The sequence below is a fragment of the Bacillus rossius genome, chromosome 3, assembly GCF_032445375.1.
Source record: "Bacillus rossius redtenbacheri isolate Brsri chromosome 3, Brsri_v3, whole genome shotgun sequence".
Classification (NCBI taxonomy): Eukaryota; Metazoa; Arthropoda; class Insecta; order Phasmatodea; family Bacillidae; genus Bacillus; species Bacillus rossius.
This window is the reverse complement of record NC_086332.1, coordinates 26,932,856-26,955,425: the sequence shown is the minus strand read 5'-3', so window position 1 is coordinate 26,955,425 and position 22,570 is coordinate 26,932,856. Positions and strand designations below refer to the sequence as shown.

The 22,570-nt window shown below is 43.7% G+C and overlaps 1 protein-coding gene across 4 annotated transcripts in view; it reads right to left on the bottom strand.

Moving 5' to 3' along the window:
* LOC134530416 (uncharacterized) overlaps positions 1-22,570 on the bottom strand; it is a 211,555-nt gene that overhangs the window by 24,418 nt on the left and 164,567 nt on the right. For all 4 annotated transcript variants that reach the window (XM_063365221.1, XM_063365222.1, XM_063365223.1 and 1 more), the window contains one exon: positions 13,430-13,686. In XM_063365221.1, the coding sequence (XP_063221291.1) occupies positions 13,430-13,624 (195 nt within the window). In that variant the 5' untranslated portion in view covers positions 13,625-13,686. The remainder of the gene's footprint in view (positions 1-13,429; positions 13,687-22,570) is intronic.

The following is a 22,570-nucleotide window of genomic DNA, read 5'->3' as shown; positions in this document are numbered from 1 at the left end:
GGCATCGTTGGCTCACGGTCGTAGAGGGGCGTGTCCAGATAACTGCGTTCCAATCACGAGCACAGTGCGACAGTGTGGAGGTTTGCATTCTAGCTTGCGACTAAATGAATCCGCGAAATTTCCGGGACTCTAATTATGACAAATGCCATATATTTACAAAATAACTAAAAATCTGCATGCTGCGCAGCTACCTCCTTGGCGCAGATAACTAAAGATCAATGCCCGCAAATTAAATAATATTACCAAATAGAAATTAATAGTCAACCAAAACTACTACACTTCAAATCAATACACAGTGATTAAAATAAACACTCAACCCTATTCCTTTCACTTTACGAAACTATCGACTCATGCTACGGACAATACCTATAATATATTTAAATATGCTACTTAGCGGCCCTAGATTATTATTATTTTCAAACAAAACCATCAAAACCCAGCTGTGATGGATTAAAGACTGGTGGTCAGGGGCGACATGGCGGGCTCCCGGGTTCGATGCCCCCGTCAGATGTCAACAGTGTGTGGCTGTGATGTTAGCCTTGTGGCATGCCTGGCACAGAGCAGGGAAGATGAAGAGTGGCAACTCAGTGCTATAACTAACGAAACCCGAGAACTTTGCGGGTTTTAGAGGCAACCTAACAACCGGAACTTTCCGAAAGTAAATGTTGTCAACCTTGATTTTTTTTTGTGGTCGTTCGTTGCTGGGTATATTAACCGTATTACGTTTAAGATTATTTATGTTCCAACACAGAGCAAACAAATACCCCATGTTAAAATGCTTTATCTTTTGTTAAAAATATTTAAAAACTGCATAGCCGCAAAGTTTGAGCGCTGAAAATCCTAACCTTATTTATATTGCAAAATATACGCACGAGCAAAGCGCACTCCAGATTTTGCTTTGCAGCCATTGCTACCAAAATAACTTATCATTGGCCAAAATTATTCCAAAGTATATTTTGCTATTATAATCAATACGTTACTCCGTTAGCAACACTGTTCCATAAATCATGAACTAAGAATGTTCGTAATATATATTTTTTATTTATGCCATTATGTTTAAGAAATTTATATGTTTTGAATTCATTGAAAAATTAATTTTTGATGTTGGCAATTTTTAACAGTGCTATTTGTTATTAGTGGCTATTTTCCCCTTATACATTTGCGCCCCCTTGATACCAGGGATTGCTTCATTCAGCAACTACTCTGAGATAGCCGAGCCCAGCCCAGTCGAGTCGTTCAATTGGTGCCGGATTGCAGAGTGTGTCAAACTGAATAATGCGTCGTCCTACTAGACGGAGCGGACACTTCGTCTGGAAGTCTCGCACTCGCTAACTTGACGAACGCGAAAAGAACGTACAATAATGCCTGTTTTAAAATCGTATGTACTCACTTTCGGCAAGTTCGTGAGCTACACTTCGCTCGACAGAGTCTAAAATGAGGTATTTTTATTGTTAGATGCCGCAAATAACAGTCAGACTGCGACAGCTGAATGCTGCGGCGTAATTAAACAAAACGAACACAGATTAAATGTAACACCGAACTGGCTCCACATGTATCAATAATAACCATGTTAAATTTATCAGAATATTCAGCTGTGAAAAGTATGAATGTTCCCTGCAACACATTTAGAAAAAAATCTCACCTTATCTTGAACCATAAAGCAGTTAAACAGGCTCTTTTTAAATGTTGTAGCCAACTTTACGACGTGATACGCGAGTAAAGCGCAGAATGAGAGGTTGGTTGGTTCTGCAGTGTTTCGCGTGGCTTCCCGCGGCGCGAAGGTCAAACACACGCCCGGGAAGCATAAATGTTGAACGCCCAAGTGAATTCCTCGACGCAGCCACGTCTTGGGAGCAGCAGTCACTTGTCGTGACCGCCAGCTCCAACAAGTCGTCGGGCGTGTGATATTAAAAACCGACCGGGCTTCTTAACGCGAAGAACAGGGACAGGGGCGTAGGTATTATTATTGAAATGGCCGGTGTTTATAAACAACTCCCGCTCTCATTGTTAAGTCGCGTTGCGAAATACTTTCAGAAAGCGCTGCAGCTGCAAGTCGGCGCGCGGAGGAATGAAAAATGCTCACGGCGCGTTACACTTTTTTGTTCTTCGGCGTGGATTCTTTTCCGCCTGCAGGTAAACGGAGAGAAGTTTCTCTTTGAAGAGTCGTGGACTAATGAATTGCCCGGATTCGAGACGGACGTGCCGACCTCCCGTCGAGCTCTCGTCGAGTCACGCCCGTTTCGCCTCGGCAGTGGGCGGTAGGCATTTATATGAAAACATATGGTCGTGACGCAACCCAAGACCTCCTTTTCCTGCGCACGTGTCCGTCACTTTCTTACGATTCCCCGTTCGAACAGTCAGAACAGATGGTGAAGTAAACGACAGTAAACAAAAACTCGTAAATTTCATTACTTGTTGTTATTACAGCTCGTTTGTCAAACACATATTAAAATGACGACGCATATGCTAGAGATTCGCGGTTTCGATGGCCTTCAGGATATACATACACTCGGGCAAATAACGCAAGTTCATTGGCTGCCGACTTGTAAGTCGTTTCTGCTGGTTTGTCTGTGATTCGATCCTTCTTTGGTTGAGGGTTTATAACTGGTTGAGATTCGTCCAGATGAACAGTAAGCAAATAGCAAAATTATCTAAGAGGTATAAGTATTTGAATTCTAGCCTATCATCGAATGAATCCGCGAATTTTGCAGGTCTCTACGCATATCACATCGTATTAAATTAAGCTTATATCAACGAACGTGTTAAAATTGCATAAAACATCGGACAGAAAACGTTACACAGCATTTAAAAACCTAAACACCGTGCCAACCGCGTGCTCACGAGCCCATGACTATAGAGGCCTGAAAGATTCGCTGGACGAACACCAGGATAAACTTCCATGACCCTCTGCATACGTAGACCAACGTCGCTTGTTTTATTGGCTACTGACTTGTGAGGCGTATCACTTGGGTAACATTTGATTCAATACTACTTTCATTTGAGGGTCTCAAATTGGCCCCGAGTCGTTCAGATTAACAGTGAAACAATAGCAGAATTAACAATAAGGTATAACTATTTGAATTTCAACATATCACGAAATGAATCTGCGAATTTTTCCGGTCTCTGCCCATGAAACATGTTTCATTTGTCCGGTTTAATTTCGACACACTACTAATAGTTTAAGTTTCAGTGAATGGCACTGAGAAAAAGGTTTGTTTGAATCAAACAAATATTTGTTTATATATGGCGAAACACATATTTACTTGGTGGAACAAAATATTTTGTTAGCTTAACCAAACTCGGTAAGAAACAAAAATTATTTGTTACACCTAACCAAATATACACTTGAGTTGACAACATCATTTTGTTGGGTCGACAGTATCTTTCCTACTACAAAATATTTGTTTGAATTAACAAAATATATTTATTTCGCCACATACAAACACATATTTTGTTGAGGCAAACAAACCTTTCTCTCGGTGGGTGCTTCACCACGTGATATTTTATCCCTGGTGAACGTTCATTATTCGCACGAAAATAACCACGCCACACCAAGTATTCTGGTAAAGATTTCCGGACCAGCTGTGTGTTAAAACTTTGTAGCGTTATGAATGACCCGGCCTAATTTGGCAATGTAATTTTGTGGACGGCCGCCAATCACAAAGGAAACAATCGCTAGCACTGGCATACCTTATTTGTAGAGACCGGAAAAATTCGCGGGTTCAATGACCTCTAGGATAGCCTCCACTATCCTCTGCATTTCTCAAGTAAACACGCGTGTTAATTGGGTGCTAACTTGTGAGGCGTCTCCACTAGGTAGCTTGCGATTCGATGCTTCTTTGGTCTATAGTCTCTCATTGGCCCTAGAGAACTCCAGTTAAACTGCGAGCCAATAGCAGGACCAGCAGAATTGTACACATGTTTGAATTTCATCTTGTCACGAAATGAATTCGCGAATTTTTCAGGACTTTACTTATTTGCAGTCTAACAAGCGAGGAAAAAAATATAATTACGTGAATGATAACAGTGCAACAGCGCAAACGACGACTGCGACGTCGCGAGGAAGCGCGCGCCCAGGCCAACGCTCCTGCGGTGTTTACTGTCGCTGTGGGCGGGGCGGCTCGCGCATGCGCAGAGCGGGGCGGGTCGGCGCGGCGCGGGGGAAACGGCCCCAGGAAATGACTTGGCAGACGGCGCTGCTCAGCTGGCGGTTGCGGTAGGTCGGAGACCGCGCCAGGGACTCCACGCCGTCGATCGCCGATTACTAGGGACACCTGTATTTCGCGATTTCATTTCATGTCAAGGTATTTCCACAAAACACTGTAGCTTTTTCTAAGAGTCATGGCTAGAGACCCGTGAATTTCGCGGATTCAATGACCTCCAGGATAGACTCCAATATCCTCTACACACTCGGGCAAATGCCAACTGTTCATTGGCTGTTGACTTGTGAGTCGTCTCGACTGGGTGGCCTGTGATTCGACATTTCTATGAGTGAGGGTCTCTAATTGGCCCTCAGTCCTCCAGATTAACAGAGAACCAATGACAGAAGCAACACTAAGGTATAATTATTTGAATTTTAGCATAACACGAAATGAATCCGCGAAATTCACGGGTCTCTAGTCATGGCAAATTGTGAGGGTGCATCATACGGTGACCACATTCTCATTGGCCCCGTCAAGAGCGGGACGACACCTCTCACCGACCTCAGCCAATAACCACAGGAGAAAAGCTACAGTATTTTGTGAAATACCTTGACACGAAATGTATTCGCGAAATACTGGTGTCCCTACCGATTACCAGCGGCATGCATTTTTTCCGCGGAATCATTTCGAGACTAGCTGAAACTTAGAACACCGTAGTACCGTGTGTGTTTCTTTCAGTTACGTGCGTCTACTGTTAGCACACCAACCACAGTAATTCAGCGCGGAAGCAAACACACCCCGAGTGGCTCTTTCAAATAAGGCAACGGCTTCTCTCTCAGACGGTCGCCAATTACACGGAAGAAACCACTGGTGTGTGCATAACTTAATGCAATCTAATGAGTGTTCAGAATTTTTTTTTCCCGCGAAAAATGCCTGGCCCTACTTTTTACGTCATCGACTCAAAGCTGTCCTAGTCACATTAATAAAATTGATTTGTTCTACGTATTTGTTTGGTCCTAACAATATGTCTCGATTCTTCCACACGTTTATTTGATCGTACTAAACGTTAAATGCGCCAAAAAATTAAAAAAGTAAGTAAGTCGAAGTAACACCTTTATTTTCCACATAGTTTTGTGACGGTAGTACCCCCCAATTATTTAATGAAATAGTTTTTATAAAGCCACAAAATTCGTGGTTGTGGAACTTTTTTCAAATAAACATTAAGTATCCAGACGCTCAGTGTTCAAACTGAAATATTTTCTCTGTTATTCACAATACAAATGTTGTTCAGTGCCGACTTAAAATACGTATAACGGTCTTTGGAAGCATTTTAAACAATAAGTAGGGGCATGTATTTTTCGCGAAAAGATCTGAACCCTTATTAGACTGCAACTAAGTATACCCGCGCCTGTGGTTTCTTCCTTGTGATTGGCGGCCGTCTAGCGAGAGAAGTCGTTGCCTTATTTGACCGGGCCACTTAGGACGCGTTTGCTTCCGCACTGAATCACTGTGATTGGTGTTGTTACAATCGATATGTACCTGGGAGAAACTCACCCAATCATTAAACACAAACGATGCTACAGAGTCTTAACTTTCAGCTAGTCTCGGAATCTTTTCGCGAAATAGGCATGCCCCTAGTTATCGGCTTACGAGTACGCTAAAATGACATATACATATGGTTCTTAAACTTACTCATTGCGTCCTCAGCGAAAATTTCTGAACGCCCACATGACCGCACGCATCAATGTGACGTAATTTACACGGGGGAATCTCCGGGGATAATTGCTACCGTGGGCGGGTTTTCAACCGGTCTTACATGATGACTCCGAACAAAAAAATAATATACATACAGTGTTCAACGTTCAGAATACTTCGCACGTGCGGGGGAATGACTTGCGTTTGCTGGCACCTCTTTCTTCTGGCCATTTGAATTTGCCAACCACATTTGGGCGACCACAATGCGCGAAAATTCGCCTACGCGATTGTTTGCACACGTCATCTACTTCCCGCGGGCCGGTGAGAGATTTCACATTATAAATACGACGCCAGGTTAATGAAAACAATACGACAGCTGACGATAGCACGGGCTAAGCTCGCGTCAGCCACTACGTTATAGAATGTCACAGTCGTCAAAAGTGTGCAATCGGTGGCGTGTGAACGGTGATTTAATTATTGCATTGTGCAATTCAATTAAGTAACTCTACCTAGCGAGGCGGTTTAAAATAGTGGGTACCGCTGAATGCCAAAGGGAGGAAAAATAACTGCCGTACACAGTGAACATATTTTGCATCAATAGTCCGATCAAAATAAATGTAAAAAAAAAAAAAAACTTACTAAAAATGCTTTGTAAACTTGAAACTTTTTTTAAGATTACAACGACAATAAATTTTATGCGCATGAAATTTGCTGCAGCATTTAAACAATTTAAGAAAACATTCTAGTGTATCTTGAAAGTTTGTTTGCAAATTTAGTTGTCCAAAGCTGTAAAACACAAATAGGTTAAAAGACATGCATGTTTTCAGGAAAGATTCCGAGAGTAGCTGAAAGTTAAAACACTGTAGCATTGTCTGTGTTCCTTGATTGGGTGAGTTTCTTCCAGGCACATGTCTGCTGTTAGCACAACAATCACAGTAAATCAGTGCGGAATAGAGACCGGAAAATTTCGCGGATTTATTTCACGATATGCTATAATCCAAACAACTGTACCTTTATATTGCTTCTGTGATTGACTCACAGTTTATATGAAGGACTTTAAGCCAATGGAAAACCTTCGACCAAAAAAGTATCGAATCGCAAGCGTGCCAGTTGACAGGTGTCACGAGTCAGTAGCCAATGAGCAGATGGAATTTTCCTGAGTATGTAGGGGGTTGTGGAGTCTATCCTAGAGGTAATCGAAAGCGCGAATTTTTCCGGTCTCTAGTGCGGAAGCAAACGCGTCCTGAGTGGCTGAGTTAAATAGGGTAATGGAGTTTCTAGCAGGTGGCCGCCAGTCACAAGGAAGAAACCGCTGGTTCGGGTATAGCATGTTGCAGTCAAATAGGCATTCAGTATTTTTTTTCGCGAAAGATTCCTACCCCTACAAATAAGACTTCTTGAGTGACATTTCACGAGCTGTAACTCTTTTTCCTTCAAAATGGCGCTAATTTATGCGTCTGAGCAGTAGAGACACCAAGCTAAGCTATTACGATAAAAGTGTGATGGGTGGTGGAGGGGGGATTATAAGTAGTCGGGTGAGGAAGGAGGAGTTATGCGAGTGTAGTCATGCACGAATACACTCGCTGCCACCCACGCGTTCACACACCCACTGCAACAAGCTTTGATCATGCCATACAGCAAACACCTGCATTGGACGAGGTGTATGAGTGAAACATTTCATGTCTGAAAGACCAATGTAAATCGCTCCATAGAACCACGTTAATTTTTATACGATACAAAAAAAAAAGTAACAGAATGCAAGAAAGTAATACTATTCTCTAAGAAACAGTTACAAACTAAATTTAAATAAGCTTTTAATGTAGAAAGAGAAACATTGGTCATAAATTATTTATAAATTTTTTTACAGCAAGATTTAGTTTCTATAGTTTGAATTACTTATACTCTCATATCAGACAGAAATTTCATAGAATACTACTGGAGGCTGATAATTTCTGCATTGCTACCGTTTCTGTCCTTGATGATTTGCTCGCCTTCGACAGGTTTCACGAGAATGCCAATGATGCGATAAAGAAGTATCGCGGATCCACAAAAATTAATTTTTATAGCCAGAGCTTTGTAATGTATAGGAAAATACCTTGCCGTAAAACGTTGTCGCGAACCATACCACCATGAACGCCATTGTTTCGCGATATTACGTTAACTTTATGGTATTCCAAATAACTCGTTTCCACTCTCGATTCGGACAAATGGAACCAAACCACCGGATTCATTTTTCATCTGCATCGCTGTTAGTTTTAGGTTGTAGTCCCTCACCATTTCACTACAACAAATGTTTATTACGCCGTTGTTTGTGTTAATGAAATTACACTTTACCAAAAAATATTATTCTTCCTGACTTAAAGCACGTGTTTGTTGATACTAGGCTTGTTTCTTAATGTTTCGCTATTTTCCAGCGTAGGCGGTGCTGTCGTCTGTTACTGTCATGATCGTAGTTTGATAACCTTCAGGATAGTCTACACAGTCCTGTATATACTCGAGAAAATTACGCCAGTCTTATAAATACTTTGCCTGTGATTCGACGCTTCTATGGTTGAGGGTTTCTGATTGACCCAGAGAGACGTCCAGGCAAACTGTATGACTCGTGTTCGACATATGTATTAAAAAGCTCGCGCTTCGCGGAATCTGCTACACTCACTCCCTAAACCCTTGCGGGCCGGCATATATTTCCTATTAGAAGGGCAGGGTTCGACCCCGTGTGGCGAGGGGAAACGGATGAGCAGCTTCATCGCGGCCCGTGGGCATCGGTGAAGAGCATATGTCGAGAGACCGAGGCCACCCATCAGGCAACCCCTAGTCAACCAGCAACCGATAGCTTCCCTGCTCGGTAAAGCCAGCAGGCAGTAAAGGCGCCTCTCACATCCCCTCCTCGGGACACCCAGAGAGCCCGTGATACGGCCGAGGACCTATCCAGCCTCCAGGCCAGTGCCGACTCCTGGAGGCTTGTTCATGAAGCTTCGAGCGACCCTCGCTCGACCGCGGATCTCGCTCAGCGCGTCGCTGGTCCGCTTGCCGCCGCGGGGCTGTCCCCGGAGGCCCGCTGGAGCGCAGCCCGCGCGGGGGGGACCACACACTGCCGCGCCGCGCAGCCACCCCTGAGGGCAGCGCGCGTCTTTAATGACCGGCTTGCGCGTGCGCGGAATGCCCGACGCGCGCCGCTTCCTCCGGACACGCAAGGCCTTATGGGTACCCAATCACCGTCGCTTCCGCCCGGCGCGCCGGGCGCACATCCTCTCCCCGCCGCGCGGGATACCTACTGCTGCGTCCGAGGGGCTTTCGGGGGCCTCGCCCACAAACTACTGCAAACAACCAGCGTGTCTTTTTACCATTGAACCACTCTTGTGAGGGCGATATCGAAAAAGAAAAAAAATATTGTTTTCTTTTAGACCGCGGTCGTTGTAGCGCCAATTGATTTCGCTCCCGGTCCACGGATGGGGACAACAAACCTCCCCAGGGAGGCGAGAAAGTTGAAGGTCTCTCTGCTTCGATTTCCCCCCTCCCCCTGGGCATTACCCAGGACGAGGACCGGATGTGGCGGCGTGGACCGGAAGTGTGGAGGAGGCGGGCGGCGGAGACAGTTCCTCCGCGTCGCTCGGAGGCTGGACGGACGTCGAGCCAGGGGCTTCGCCGCCGAGCCTAGACCGCCTCCGCTGCTGGCCTCCCCGCCTGGCTCACAGGTCGCTTGACGCACCCGATGACAATGACGAACACTTGAAAATCACGTTACTGAACAAAGTGCGGTCGGAAGAGAAAGTGAACTTAGGTAGCAGCCAGTGTACACCTTGGATTACCTTGACTGTGCACACGTTTGTGGATTAGAACCCACCCTCAGGAAGTAACACGAATTTCGGATGTCTCTATGGCTAGAATCAGCTTTACTTGCCAAGTAGCAATTTTGTTTTTTCCTAATGCCAGATTTTTTTGGGAACGTAGAAGTGAAATTTTATGTATTGCCCAGCTGTGAAAATCAATTTCTAAAGTGTGACCATGACGCTAGTCAGGCAATTAAGTTATGAAGTGAATCATTCGTAGAAATTGAAAATTAAAAAAATAATGACGTGAAATACCGATAACTTAGCATGGTCGGTGAAGCCAATATACAGGAAAGTATCCATGTCATTTATTATTCCGTTATAAGGCCGATTCTGCAGGAAATATCACGTAGAACGCAACAATTATCAAGTCACCCTACTCAATCACCCTAGCGAGCCGGTTACCAACTTAAATAGCTTCCATAACTAACGTAACACCTATACAGTGAGTCACAAATGAGGCAATAAAATAATAAAAAAAACGGGATACGGTTTCAAGTCGCACAGAAAGTTTCAAAACGAAGGGTTCTCCAAGACTGAAGTTGTTTGCTGACTTCTCGACAGAGACAGGAAAAATTCGCGGGACTCATTTCGTGATACGTCTAAAATTAAGACGCATAAACCGTTGGGCTGCTTTTTTCGCTGTTGACTCACAGTTTACCCAAAGGTCCCTGGGCCAATTATAATCATTCAACCAAATAAGTTTATAATCCCGTACAACCCACTTGAGACGACTCACAAGTCAGCAACCAAGGAACTGGCGTTATTTGCCTGATTGTTCAGAGGACTGTGCATTTTTACTCTGGAGGTCATTGAACCCGCGAATCTTTCCAGTTCCTACTTATCGATCTTAAGGATGGCAACCTTCAGGTTTCCACAGAATAAAAGAGGAAGCCGCGAGATCCGGACAGGAAGCGAGGCTGGATCGCCCCGCCGACAGTCAGGTGTCGCCGCGGGGAATCCCCCTCCCACCCGCGCCGACCCCCCGCCATTGTCCGGCGCGCCGCCTTAGTCACGGAGTGAACGACCTTGGGTCGACCCCGATTCCCGTCGGCGGCTGACGTCGGCCAACCCGGCCACAGCGTCCCGGCGGGTTCAGCGCAGTCTAACCTGACGCAAGTTCCTGGACGTACGCCATTGCCGTTTTTGCACTGTTTGACACGGGAAAAAAAAAAATTCAAGGACGCAAATTTAGAAATAAAAAATGAAAAAATAAACCCACGAAAACAAACAGCTGTGTCAAACAAATAAACCCAACAATGTACCTAAACAGGTAGGTATCATGGACGAAACGATGATGGTAGGCTACAGACGAACACATTAAATATCAGACTGCACAAGAATTCCGTTGAAGGAATTTAGTCAAGAAAAAGAAATAACAACAGCACAAACGAACACAGAGGGCTAACAACGAAGACAGAGTTTGAACAATACATAACGATGAAGATAAAACAGATTTTATGGACAACACAACAACGAAAACACCGACGAACACAGCACGTGTCCTATGACAAAACAGTTGCGACGTTTCGGGAACTGGCATCTGTTCCCGTCATCAGGCACAAACACACATAGCAAGTGCAGTTTAGTGGCACAACGCCACAACACGAGAGTTCCAAACGATTTTCTTAACATTAGTTTTTGTGGTTGTGTGTCGTAGCAAAGGCCGCATCAAAGGCTGATGCTTGTATTACGGACGCCACGACGTTTAGTACACGATTAGCCTTCAACTTCAACACCTACGCACAACTCGCCTTGTATACTTTAACATTTGGAGACACATAATTATATAAATAATTGTTCATGAAAAGTATCCCCCCCCCCCCCCCGCCAAAAAAAAAAAACATAAAATGTGTTCTGTTAAATTTATTAAATATGTGAAAAATTCAAGTAATACAACTGCGTTAGGTCATTTCTTGCTGAAATGCTTAGACAGCAAAAATAGAGAAATATATGTCTATTAACTTAAAAAAAAAAAACATTTAATGTGTTCCATAGGGTGAAAATATATTTCGCCATAGCGAATGAATGTGTTTTTTTTTCTCGAAATTTAATGTGAATCGCTCTCGGGCAAAAAAAAAAATAGCCTTTCTGTGTTGAAGCTTGCGCGCGTGGGGTATGTATTATGTATTCAGCATTCGTCTGACAAAAGTTTGGTTTCTTTGACGCAAATTATACAGGTGTCTAGCCTAGTCTTCCCTGATATCATTCCATGTATGCGTTTAAAATGACGAGGAGTTCCGCCGAATTGAAAAAAAAAAAAAAACAGACTAGCCAACCATTCACCAGTATTTTTCTAAAGAATATTTATCTGTCAATTTAAAACTTGAAAAAATACCCACCAATAAAGTTCTCTCGTTCGTGCTGATACACCTACTATGGAGGTAAGGCTAGAGACAGTAATTTTTCTCAGCGCAAAATATTGAACTGTTTGTTAGGCTTCAGTACACTTTGTCCATGTTTACAAAATTCATTTTCCACTTGGCTCTTATCGTTAAGATAAACTCGTTTAAGTGGGCTATAACACAAACATGGCATCTAGCGCTGCTGCTGCCAACATTTGTTATTTCGGCAATTATAGTTTGATAAATAAAAATTGACACTTAAAATTCACAAAACGAAGGTTCACAATGGAGGTTTAAATATGTAACCATCTTGTCGAAGATAAAAAAAAACCGGGATGACTCAATTTGTGATTGCTGTGTCGGTAGTAACCAAGTGGTTCGGAGACCAGTGAAATATTGAAGGTCCTACGCCTTACGCCCATGTGCATAGCCGCTGGTCGGCGCCCAGCATCAGGGAGGAAGTGGTAAGCGCGCAGATATGATTTTCTTTCTTTACAAAAGATTCCTTTGGAAACTAGTTGCCAAGAAATAGTTTGTAAAACTACAGGAAAGATATTGTGACTTTGCGCAACACGTGGATATGGTTATTTTTGCATATGACAGATTACGAGATAAGACGGAATATTTAGTTACGAAAATGTGCGCATAATTTTATATTTTAATTAATTTTTTTATCAAGAATATTTTTTTAAAACCTTGTAAGATAATCGAATATTCATTAATTGAACTTCATTTTGTTTTATTATGCTTATTAATGTGCGCAGTTAAGGCGCCGCCTACCTGGTCACACATACCTACATTGCGCAGAGCTTCAGGAAAAACAACGTGATTTGAAAATTACTCAAGATATCAGCGTGAGTAAGTAATTATTTTCCAAACTGTGTTTTTTCAGGAGAGTGAAAAGGGCTGAAAGACGTGTTTTCAACAATCATTTTTGGACATAAAACATCCGGTACGCATTCTTGAAAGCACTTCGGGGATTTGCATTACGCCTTCATCTCTATTTCTCAGCCATATAATGTTACGGTCGCCGCTCAAGATTTTTTAGCTGCCCTATTCATAGAGACCGGAAAAATTCGCGTATTCATTTCGTGCTAGGCTGAAATTCAAGCATGTGTTCAATTCTGCTGGTTCTGCCATTGGCTCGCGGTTTAACTGGAGCTCTCTGTGCCAATGAGAGACTATCGACCAAAGAAGCGTCCAATCACAAGCTACCCAGTGGAGACGCCTCACAAATTTAGTAACCAATGAACACGCGTGTTTACTTGAGATGTGCAGAGGATAATGGATGGCTATCCTAGAGGTCATTGAATCCGCGAAGTTTTCCGGTCCCTACCTATCCACGACGGGACTGCGCGCCTAGAGTCGACGCCGCGCCAGAAGCACCAGGGCCGCCGCGAGCGCAGTTGCTACTCACGTATTTGTCGCGGAAGGTCTCGGCGTGCCCCAGCGCCGTCCTGGCCTGCCCCACGATCTGCGTGAGCAGCTCCTCGTCCTTGACGACGGGGGTGGTGAACTCGGTGAACTCGGACCCGCCGCCGGGATTGACGGCGACGACCACGCCGCACGGGTTCACCCACAGCGGCTGGCCGCGGTCCAGGGGCGCCGACATGGCGCAGGGCGCTCGCACCACGCTCAGCAGACACGCTCCCACCACCAGCGCCTCGCCTAGCCCTGCAACAGCGCGCACCACGCTCAGCGGACACGCTCCCACCACCAGCGCCTCGCCTAGCCCTGCAACAGCGCGCACCACGCTCAGCAGACACGCTCCCACCACCAGCGCCTCGCCTAGCCCTGCAACAGCGCGCCCCACGCTCAGACACCTGCGGTCACATCGTCACTGCACTCGCGGCTTCACCTCGCGACAGGCTAAAATACAAATAGTTATACCTCAGTGCTGCCTCTGCCATTGGCCCACAACTCACCTGGAGGACTCTGGGCCGATGAGAAACACCCAACCAAAGTTATCTTTAAAAGATTTGTGCAATGGGAGTGCATGACTTGATGTAAGTTTTTGGACATACTCCATTGCTAAGAACTTTTTCTGTTGAAGAAAAACTAATAAATAAAATAAATAAATAAAAATACCTAAAAAAGACAAAAAACACACAAAATTAAGCAAACAATTGCTGTTGTCAACAAGGATATGAACACCACAAAATATTCCGAAACAGGAATATGGTCAACAAACAAAGAAAAACAAAGAAAAATATACTAAGAGAACGAAAAAAAAAAAACCACAAATGATGACAACACAAAAATATTGAACCCAAAATAATTCAGCGCAACAGTTGAAACGAGACAAAAACACGACAAAACGAAAAGACAAACAAACAAAATAGTTTTACCAAAACAGAAACAAGCGACGTTTCGGGAACTGCTATCTGCTCCTGTCCTCAGGCAGAGACGCACATGGTACGGAAACACAGGTGCGACTTCCGAGATGCATGTTTCTAAATAAACGCAAACACACACATTGGCAATAGAAGAGTGTTCTTGCTATAGACTTACCCTTTTTTAAATGTTTTTTAATACACCAAGAAAGTTCTTGGGATTTAAGTTCTAAATAAGTGAAATCAGGGACCGTGAGTTTTGGAAGATAGCCGTAAATATACGAAGATCCCTGGTTAATTTGTAACCAGCCTCTTCGTAAATTTTAGGTGAAAATTTTTAATAGTGTAATAATGGAAGTTATATGCATAGAGACGTTGTTGTTCATGCCTGCATCATTACTTTCGTTACTAGCAGTGATCGGCGAAAGACTGGGCCAAAGAACAAAGAACACAAATTGCTTGCCGTGGGATTGTGGTTTGCTAAAAAGTGGCCGAATTTGCGTTGTTATTGTGTGATGTCTAGAATGGAAAATATTGTACTCTGGAACGTCCCGTTAGGATCACGGCTTATTCGACACGCCCTGGTGGAATTATAAGCCAATGAAAAACATCCAGGAAGACATCTTACCGAATCAAACGCGTCCCAGAGAGAAGGCGGGATGTTTACAACAGTAAAACTGAACTGTTCCATAAAGAAAAATATTTGATTTATAAAATTTGTCACAATAATAAAAATGAATTACAAGCTTACAAGTCAGCTGGGATTGTTTATGTTCAGAGGGAACTTAATATCGAGACAGCACATTCTTTGTTAAAACTGAAAAATTAGCTTGAAAACCCCAAAAATGAAACTGTCAGCGCTTCAGAAAAATAAAGTACACTCTCGGATAAAATCACAAAAGAGAAACGAAACTAATTTATGGACTGAAATTTGTAATTTTGTGCTGTCCTTATAGGAATTTTTCCCTACAAAAAAAAAAGCCAAGATGTACATCATAAATTATATTTGGCAAAAATGGCAAAATGTACAATAGAGTAACAATAACTTTTTAACTTCTTGTTTTATACGCATTTGTTTAAATGGTGTCCTCATATAACAGTTAATATTATTTGCATTATTATTAAAGAGAACGCACCACGAAAATGGAGGCGAATTTTTCTCGAAAACATCTGAACGCCTATTAGACTGCAACTAGCTATAACCGCACCAGCGGTTTTCTTCCTTGTGATTGGCGAACGTAAGCGGGAGAAGTCGTTGCCTTTTTTGGCCGAGCCTCCTAGGACGTGCTTGCTTCCGCACTGAATTACTGTGATTGGTGTTGTAACAGTAGACGTGCATCTGAAAAAAACATCGCCCAAATCACGTAACACAGACGATGTTGCAGTGTTTCAACTTCCAGCTAGTCTCGCGAACACAGAGAGCGCAGCGGGCCGCTTGCCGTGGCTGAACCCGGCCTATATCTAGGGTGGGGACAGCACGCGGCTATGAGTCATCACTCACTGCTCGCGCTCTGCAGTTCTCCGCGGACCGTCGGCAATAAGTAGACACCTGAAAAATTCGCGGATTCATTTCGCGATAGGCTAGAATCCACACTAGTTCAACTTCATGCTGCTTCAGTGATTGGACCACAGTTTACCTGAATGACCCTAAGCCAATGAAGAATACTCAACAAAAAAAAAGCAGCGAATCACAAGCATTCCAGTTGACAGGTGTCACGGATTAGTGGCCAATCAGAAAGTGTAATTTCCATAAGTAAATAGAGGATCGTAGAGTCTATCCTAGAGGACATTGAAACCGCGAAATTTTTCCAGTCCCTAGCAATAAGTAGGGCCACGCATTTTTCGCGAAATAAAATTCCGAGACCAGCATGAAGTTGAAACACATCGTCTGTGTTTCGTGATTTGGGCGATGTTTAAGGACACCTGTATTTCGCGAATACATATCGTGTCAGGCTATTTCACACATAACTGTAGCTTTTTTCTTAGAGGTTTGGCGAATTGCGGGCGTGCAGCAGTACGGTAACTACTTAAGTCCTCGTTGGCCCCGTCAAGTGCGGGAAAACAGCCTTCACCGACCACAGCCAATAATTACAAGAAAAATCTACAGTGTTTTGTAAAACTCCTTGACACGAAATGTATTCGCGAAATACAGGTGTCCCTAGCGACTTTCCTTCAGATGCACGTCTACTGTCACAGCATCAATCACAGTAGTTCAGTTTGGAATCGGTGGCTTCGAAAGAAGAAGGAAAAAGACGCGGACGCTAGCGACACCTGCGCTGGAAGGCGGCAGGGGGACGCCCGGACCAGGTGGCTGCGCGCGCACACCCGGTCACGTGACGGCGCGCGTGCTGCGCCCTGCGGACATGCGCGGCATTAACACGTCGCCCGCCGACGCAGCTCGTCCTCTGCCGGACACGCTTCAGTCAGTTGAAACACACATACGACATACGTAGAGACTGGAAAAATTCGCGGTTTCAATGACATCTAGGATAGACTCTACGATCCTCTATTTACTTATGGAAATTACACTTGCTGATTGGCTACTAATCCGTGACACCTGTCAACTGGAATGCTTGTGATTCGCTGTTTTTTTTTTTTTTTGTTGAGTATTCTTCATTGGCTTAGGGTCATTCAGGTAAACTGTGGTCCAATCACTGAAGCAACATGAAGTTGAACTAGTTTGGATTCTAGCCTATCGCGAAATGAATCCGCCAATTTTTCAGGTTTCTAGACATACGTACATGGCGGCAGACATTTTTAGCGAGAGCGTCCATTGGACTTCAAAATAATATGCCTGCCAACGGTTTCTTCCTCGTAATTGGCGGCCGTCTGCCATTCAGGACGCATTTCCTTCAGCACTGAATATCTGTGATTGGTGTTCTAACAGTAGGTAGACATGCGCCGTAAATAAACTCATCCAATTACGAAAGACCATAGGCGTGCCTACAGGGGGTGGCCAGGTGGGCCATGGCCCCCCCCCCCCCCTAATGTAATCACTCAGATCGGAATTTTCTCTAATGCGTTCGTTAATATTCGTATATTCCTGGCACTGTGACACTCAAACTGTGTTTCAGTGTTGCAGCGTGCTAATTGACAATATTTTTAAACATTTTATCATTCTGGAAATACAGCCGCCTTAGTTTATTTAAAACATGAGGTCCCTTAAAATGGCCTATAGCTTATACTTGAATTCGCTCAGACTGTTTACACGCGGGAATGTTTATTGCTCTCCTGCATAAGTTAAGTACCCTTTAAACATTGTCTATGAAAAAAAACATATTTTCAAGATGTTAAAATTATACAGATATAATTATTAACTAGAGAACATATCTCGTTGATACTGCACAAAAATATAAACAAGTCAATGAGTGAAAGTATTTAGGCTATTTAACATTCTAAATTCAGCTTCTGATTTAAAAATTTAGCAGGGCCCCCTCTAATGGAAATGTCTGGGCACGCCTATGCGAAAGACAGACATTGATACAAAGTTTTAACTCTCAGCTAGTAGTAGAAAAGTACTGTCAAAGAGTGTGCACAGCTCCAGAAAAAATAACCACCCCATTTGAAAACTGCTCAAGATATCCGAGTGGGGTCTGTTTACGAAAATCATTTAATAATATGCTAAGGGCAGACGAATAGTTAGGTTTCCGTATTTCGGTTTTAAGCTGTTTTTTTTTTGAGAGTGAAAATGGTTAAAAGTTGTGTTTACAGAGTAATTTTTAGGCACCCGGCACAAAAAAAAAAACCTTCATCGGCCTTGCATTACAACGTTATAATCATTTCTCCGCCATACGTCATAACTGTCCTATGCACGAAGAGAAGACTGCGCGCCAGTTCAGAGACAATACCCCGCTAGAAGCAGCGGCGAGCGCCGCATTTACCATTCCGTCTCGCTACAAGGCCAGCCTCTTAAGAAAAATTACTTTAACGTTCCAATTCGCATAATATTTTAGAACTCAAATGAACGCGTAACATACAAAAATATTTTAGGTTAACCTAACATGAGGGAAATATTAGGTTTCTTTAAGCAATGTACTAAGCTATCAACTTCTGAGTAGCACACTAATTACCATACCGAGTGTCCAAAAAAAGTTTAAAGTTATACTGCACACATCCAACCTAAATTCCGATTCTTCCCACAATTAGGTTAACTCTTCCGGCGTAATGGAAGCAATAAAGTCTTCAATTCTGTGTGTCAACTCTGGCAGATCATTAGGTAGCGGCGGAAAGTAGACACCATCTTTTATAAAGCCCCAAAGGAAAAAAAAATCGCATGGCGTTATGTCAGGCGAACATGGAGGCCAATCCAACGGTCAGGAACTTCGACGTTCAACCACTCTCGTACAAAGAGATTCAAATGGGGAGGGGCTCCATCCTGTTGCCAAATCAAGTTCACAGGTTCACCCTCTATTGGGGAAAGAGCCATTCTTTCAACACAGGTGGCGCTGCAAGCGAGAAAACAACATAGCAGTTCTCGCGCATGCGCTTATCTAAAACTGTTTGAGTTACTCTTTAATGGTGACCTTGAATCAACACACACACTACAACGCTTACAGATGAGTCTAGAGACCTGTAAAATTCGCGATTTCAAATCCCTAAATGATAGACTCCATGATCCTCTACGCACTCGTGAAAATTACATCTGCTTATTGGTTACCGACTCGTAACATCTGTTGACTGGAATGATCGTGATTCGCTAATTCTTCTGTTAAAGATTTTTTCATTGGCCCAGGGTCCTTCAGATAAACTGTGGCCCAATCACTGGAGCAAAATAATGTCAAAAGTATTTGGACTCCATCCTATCGCGAAATGAATCCGCGAATTTTATAGGTCTCTACAGATGACACTATTTAAAATTGATGACTGGGACATTCTTCTATCGACGTACTGTACTGGTAAATGAATTGCGAGCGGTGTCACAGTTCCCTCTGTCCAGGGCCGGTGCAAGGTAAATTGGCGCCCTAGGCGAAAAACCTTAATGCCCCCCTCCCCCCTCCCGGGCCGGACACCCCAAAAAAAATTTTCCTTGCCTCAAAATACATCACGTAAGCCTAAGATTTTGTTAACAATCAAATGTAAGCAGGCTTGTGTTTTTTTTTTTTCCTTATTTACTTATTACAAATCATAAACATGTCACCGTGGACTTTAAATAATTACTTATATCTAGGGCCATGAAAACTTCGCGAAAAGATCCCGAGAGTAGCTGGAAGTTAAAACACTGTAGCATCGTCTGTGTTTCGTGATTGGGTGAGTTACTTTGAGGTGCATGTCGATTGTTACAACAACCAATCACACTAATTCAGTGTGGAAGCAAACTCGTCCTTAGTGGCTCGTGCAAACAAGGCAACGACTTCTCTCGCAGACGACCTCCAATCACAAGGAAGAAACCGCTGGTGTGGATATACCTTGTTGCAGTCTAGTAGGTGTTCAGATTTTTTCGCGAAATTTTCCTGCCCCTACTTATATCAATATGAACATTCCAAACTGTTACAAAAATCCATTTTCATCTAGTTTCAATAATCGTTAAACATATGATATGAGCTGTTATGTGTCGTGCTGCGCCGCCCCCAGCTACTTGGCGCCCTAGGCGGTTGCCTAGTTCGCCTGTATGGACGCGCCGGCCCTGCCTCTGCCGAGAGGACTCGGAGAACCGCGAGGCTAAGTACGGCCTGCGGGCCATCATCGCCGTGCTGGGCGCGTGCCCTCCTGTCGGCGCCGTCAAAGGCGGCTGCTTGGCCCCGCCCACTTCCGCGACCAGTCGCACACCCCTCCCCCCTGGCTCCTAAGTCCTTCGCACGACGCCTGCGTCCCCAGGTAGCCCGCGCCTCGCGGAAATGTTCCGTGCCGGGACATCAGCAGAGCAACGCCGCGGCTAGAGAGAGCGCGCGAAGCTGGGACTCGGCTGATTAGTCACACGGCAGATCGCGTCACACTGTGTGAGGGTCAGAAGACAAGTGATGGAATCGGGAGTCAGAGAACTGGAACGTTTTGATAGGATTGCATTTTAATCGGGTACCCGTTAAATTATTATTTAACTTTAGCTATTTGTGAAAGCTGACTGTCAAAAATTTTTTTTTAATGTATTGGTAAAGACAAGAAAAATTCGCGATTTAAATGATCAATAGGATAGACTCGATTCTCTGGGCACTCGGGAAAAATAAATATGCTAATTGGCTACTGACTAGTGACACCTGTTGACTGGAATTCTCGTGATGCGCTACTTCTTTTGTTGAAGTTTTTTCATTGGCCCGGTGTCCTTAAGATAAACCGTGGGCCAATCACTGAAGCAGCAAAACGGTAAAATGCATGTGCGAATGTATCAGGTCTCTATGTATGGTGTATTAAGGTGACATCATATTTTGAAATAATATTTTGGTATATCTCGTAGTCGCTTCTATTCATGTTAAATTATCTGTTCACTGCTCAGTTCACAGCCGTGTGGACATTTTTTTAGTAAAGATTATTTTATCAGTTATTTATGATATCAGTAACTTTGCAGGTTTGCAGCAAACTTGTAACTTTATTTGCACTTATTGGTTCTATTGATTAACGCCAGTTCATTGGCTGCTGACTTGTGAGTCTTTTCAACTACTTTGCCTGTGATTCGGTACATCTTAGGTTGAGGGTTTCTCATTTGCCCAGAGTCGTCCAGATAAACAGTGAGACAATATCAATACAAGGTATTTGAATTTTAGACTATCGCGAAATCAATTCGTGAAATTTTCCTGTCTGCCAATTATTTTTTATATAAAAAAAGCTTTCTTACATATAGGCAAGTTGAATATAGCCTGGAATGAATCCAGGTTGTCTTAACACGCTATTATAATTCGGAGTTACGTTTAAATGCACACCATTATAAATTTTAAACATATTCTTATCGCCGAATGACAAGAAAGAAAACAAATAACAACATTTAAAAAAGTCTAATGGCTCAATCACACGCGAATCCGGACAGAAGGTAAAACGGGGCTGTAGCCAATGGACAATACTCGGCGAGTTATATTTTCAAAAGTATGTTGAGTGTATTATGATGTAAGAAAATTACGTAAATTTTGCAGGTCGCTGGTGGTATTTACAGTTCGATAAACATCGACATATTTTTGTCTGTTTTTTAGAGACTAAATATCTGCAGGCTCAATGACTTGCAGGATAGACTCCACAATCCTCTGTTCATTGGATGCTGACGTTTAGCGATTCTCAACTGGGCAGTCTGCGACTAGTTGACTTCTTCAATTGCTAGTTGGTTATTGTCGCAGCGCAAACGTAAACAAGTTTTAAAGTTTAGCCTGTCGTTAAATGTATCCGCGGATTCTTCCGGTCTGACCTCATTCGCAACGTTTATTTTCTCGTTGGCACTAATCGGCTCCTAAGAGGGTGGCTTCCGAAATAATTTTGTTTCTTATAATTGCCCTTGAGTCCACGGTTCTAAGGCGATAATTAGAGACCGGAAAAATTCGCGAATTCATTTCGCGATAGGCTAAAATACAAATCGTTATACCTCAGTGCTGCCTCTTCTATTGGTTCGCAACTCACCTGGATGACTCTGGGCCAATGAGAAACACCCAACCAAAGCTTTATCGAATCACAGGCTGCTACGCTGGAACGTCTCACAAAACAGCAGCCAATGAATGGGTGGCATTTGACCGAGTGTACGTAGAACAATGGAGTTCATCCTACAGGTCATTGAACCCGCGAATTTTTCCGGTCCCTAGCGATAATCCCGGTCGCACCTCGTAGGGGATCGAACCCGGACTGCCTTGACGGCGAAGACGGAGACAGGCGTAATCAGCTCGGGTCGCGCCGGCGTGCAGGAGGACGGAAAAAGGTTTTCCCCCGACTCGTGGGCAAGGTTCTGACCCCTCTACCTCAACACTTTTCCCCCCACCGACCCCTTCCCCGCTACGCAAACAAACCCTTTCCTGCAGTCGCCGACCACGTTGGCGCTAAGCGAAGCCGCACAAACGCCTTCTTTCTTTGTTCCTCGTGATAGGCTGCCTCGTGCTGTACGTCACTGCCTCGCAGGAAAACCCCGACCGGCGCACGATCTCCGGAGGGGAATCATACAAGGCACAGAAACAACTCGGCCCCCGCTGGAAAGAAGGTGTTCTCGGAAGTGCGTCACCTCAATTTAATCGAACCTCGTTTTCAGGTCATTTTCTCGGGCGCTAAACGTTGTTACTAAGGACTGGGAAAATTCGCTGTTTCGATTAAATTCGGTTTTCTTT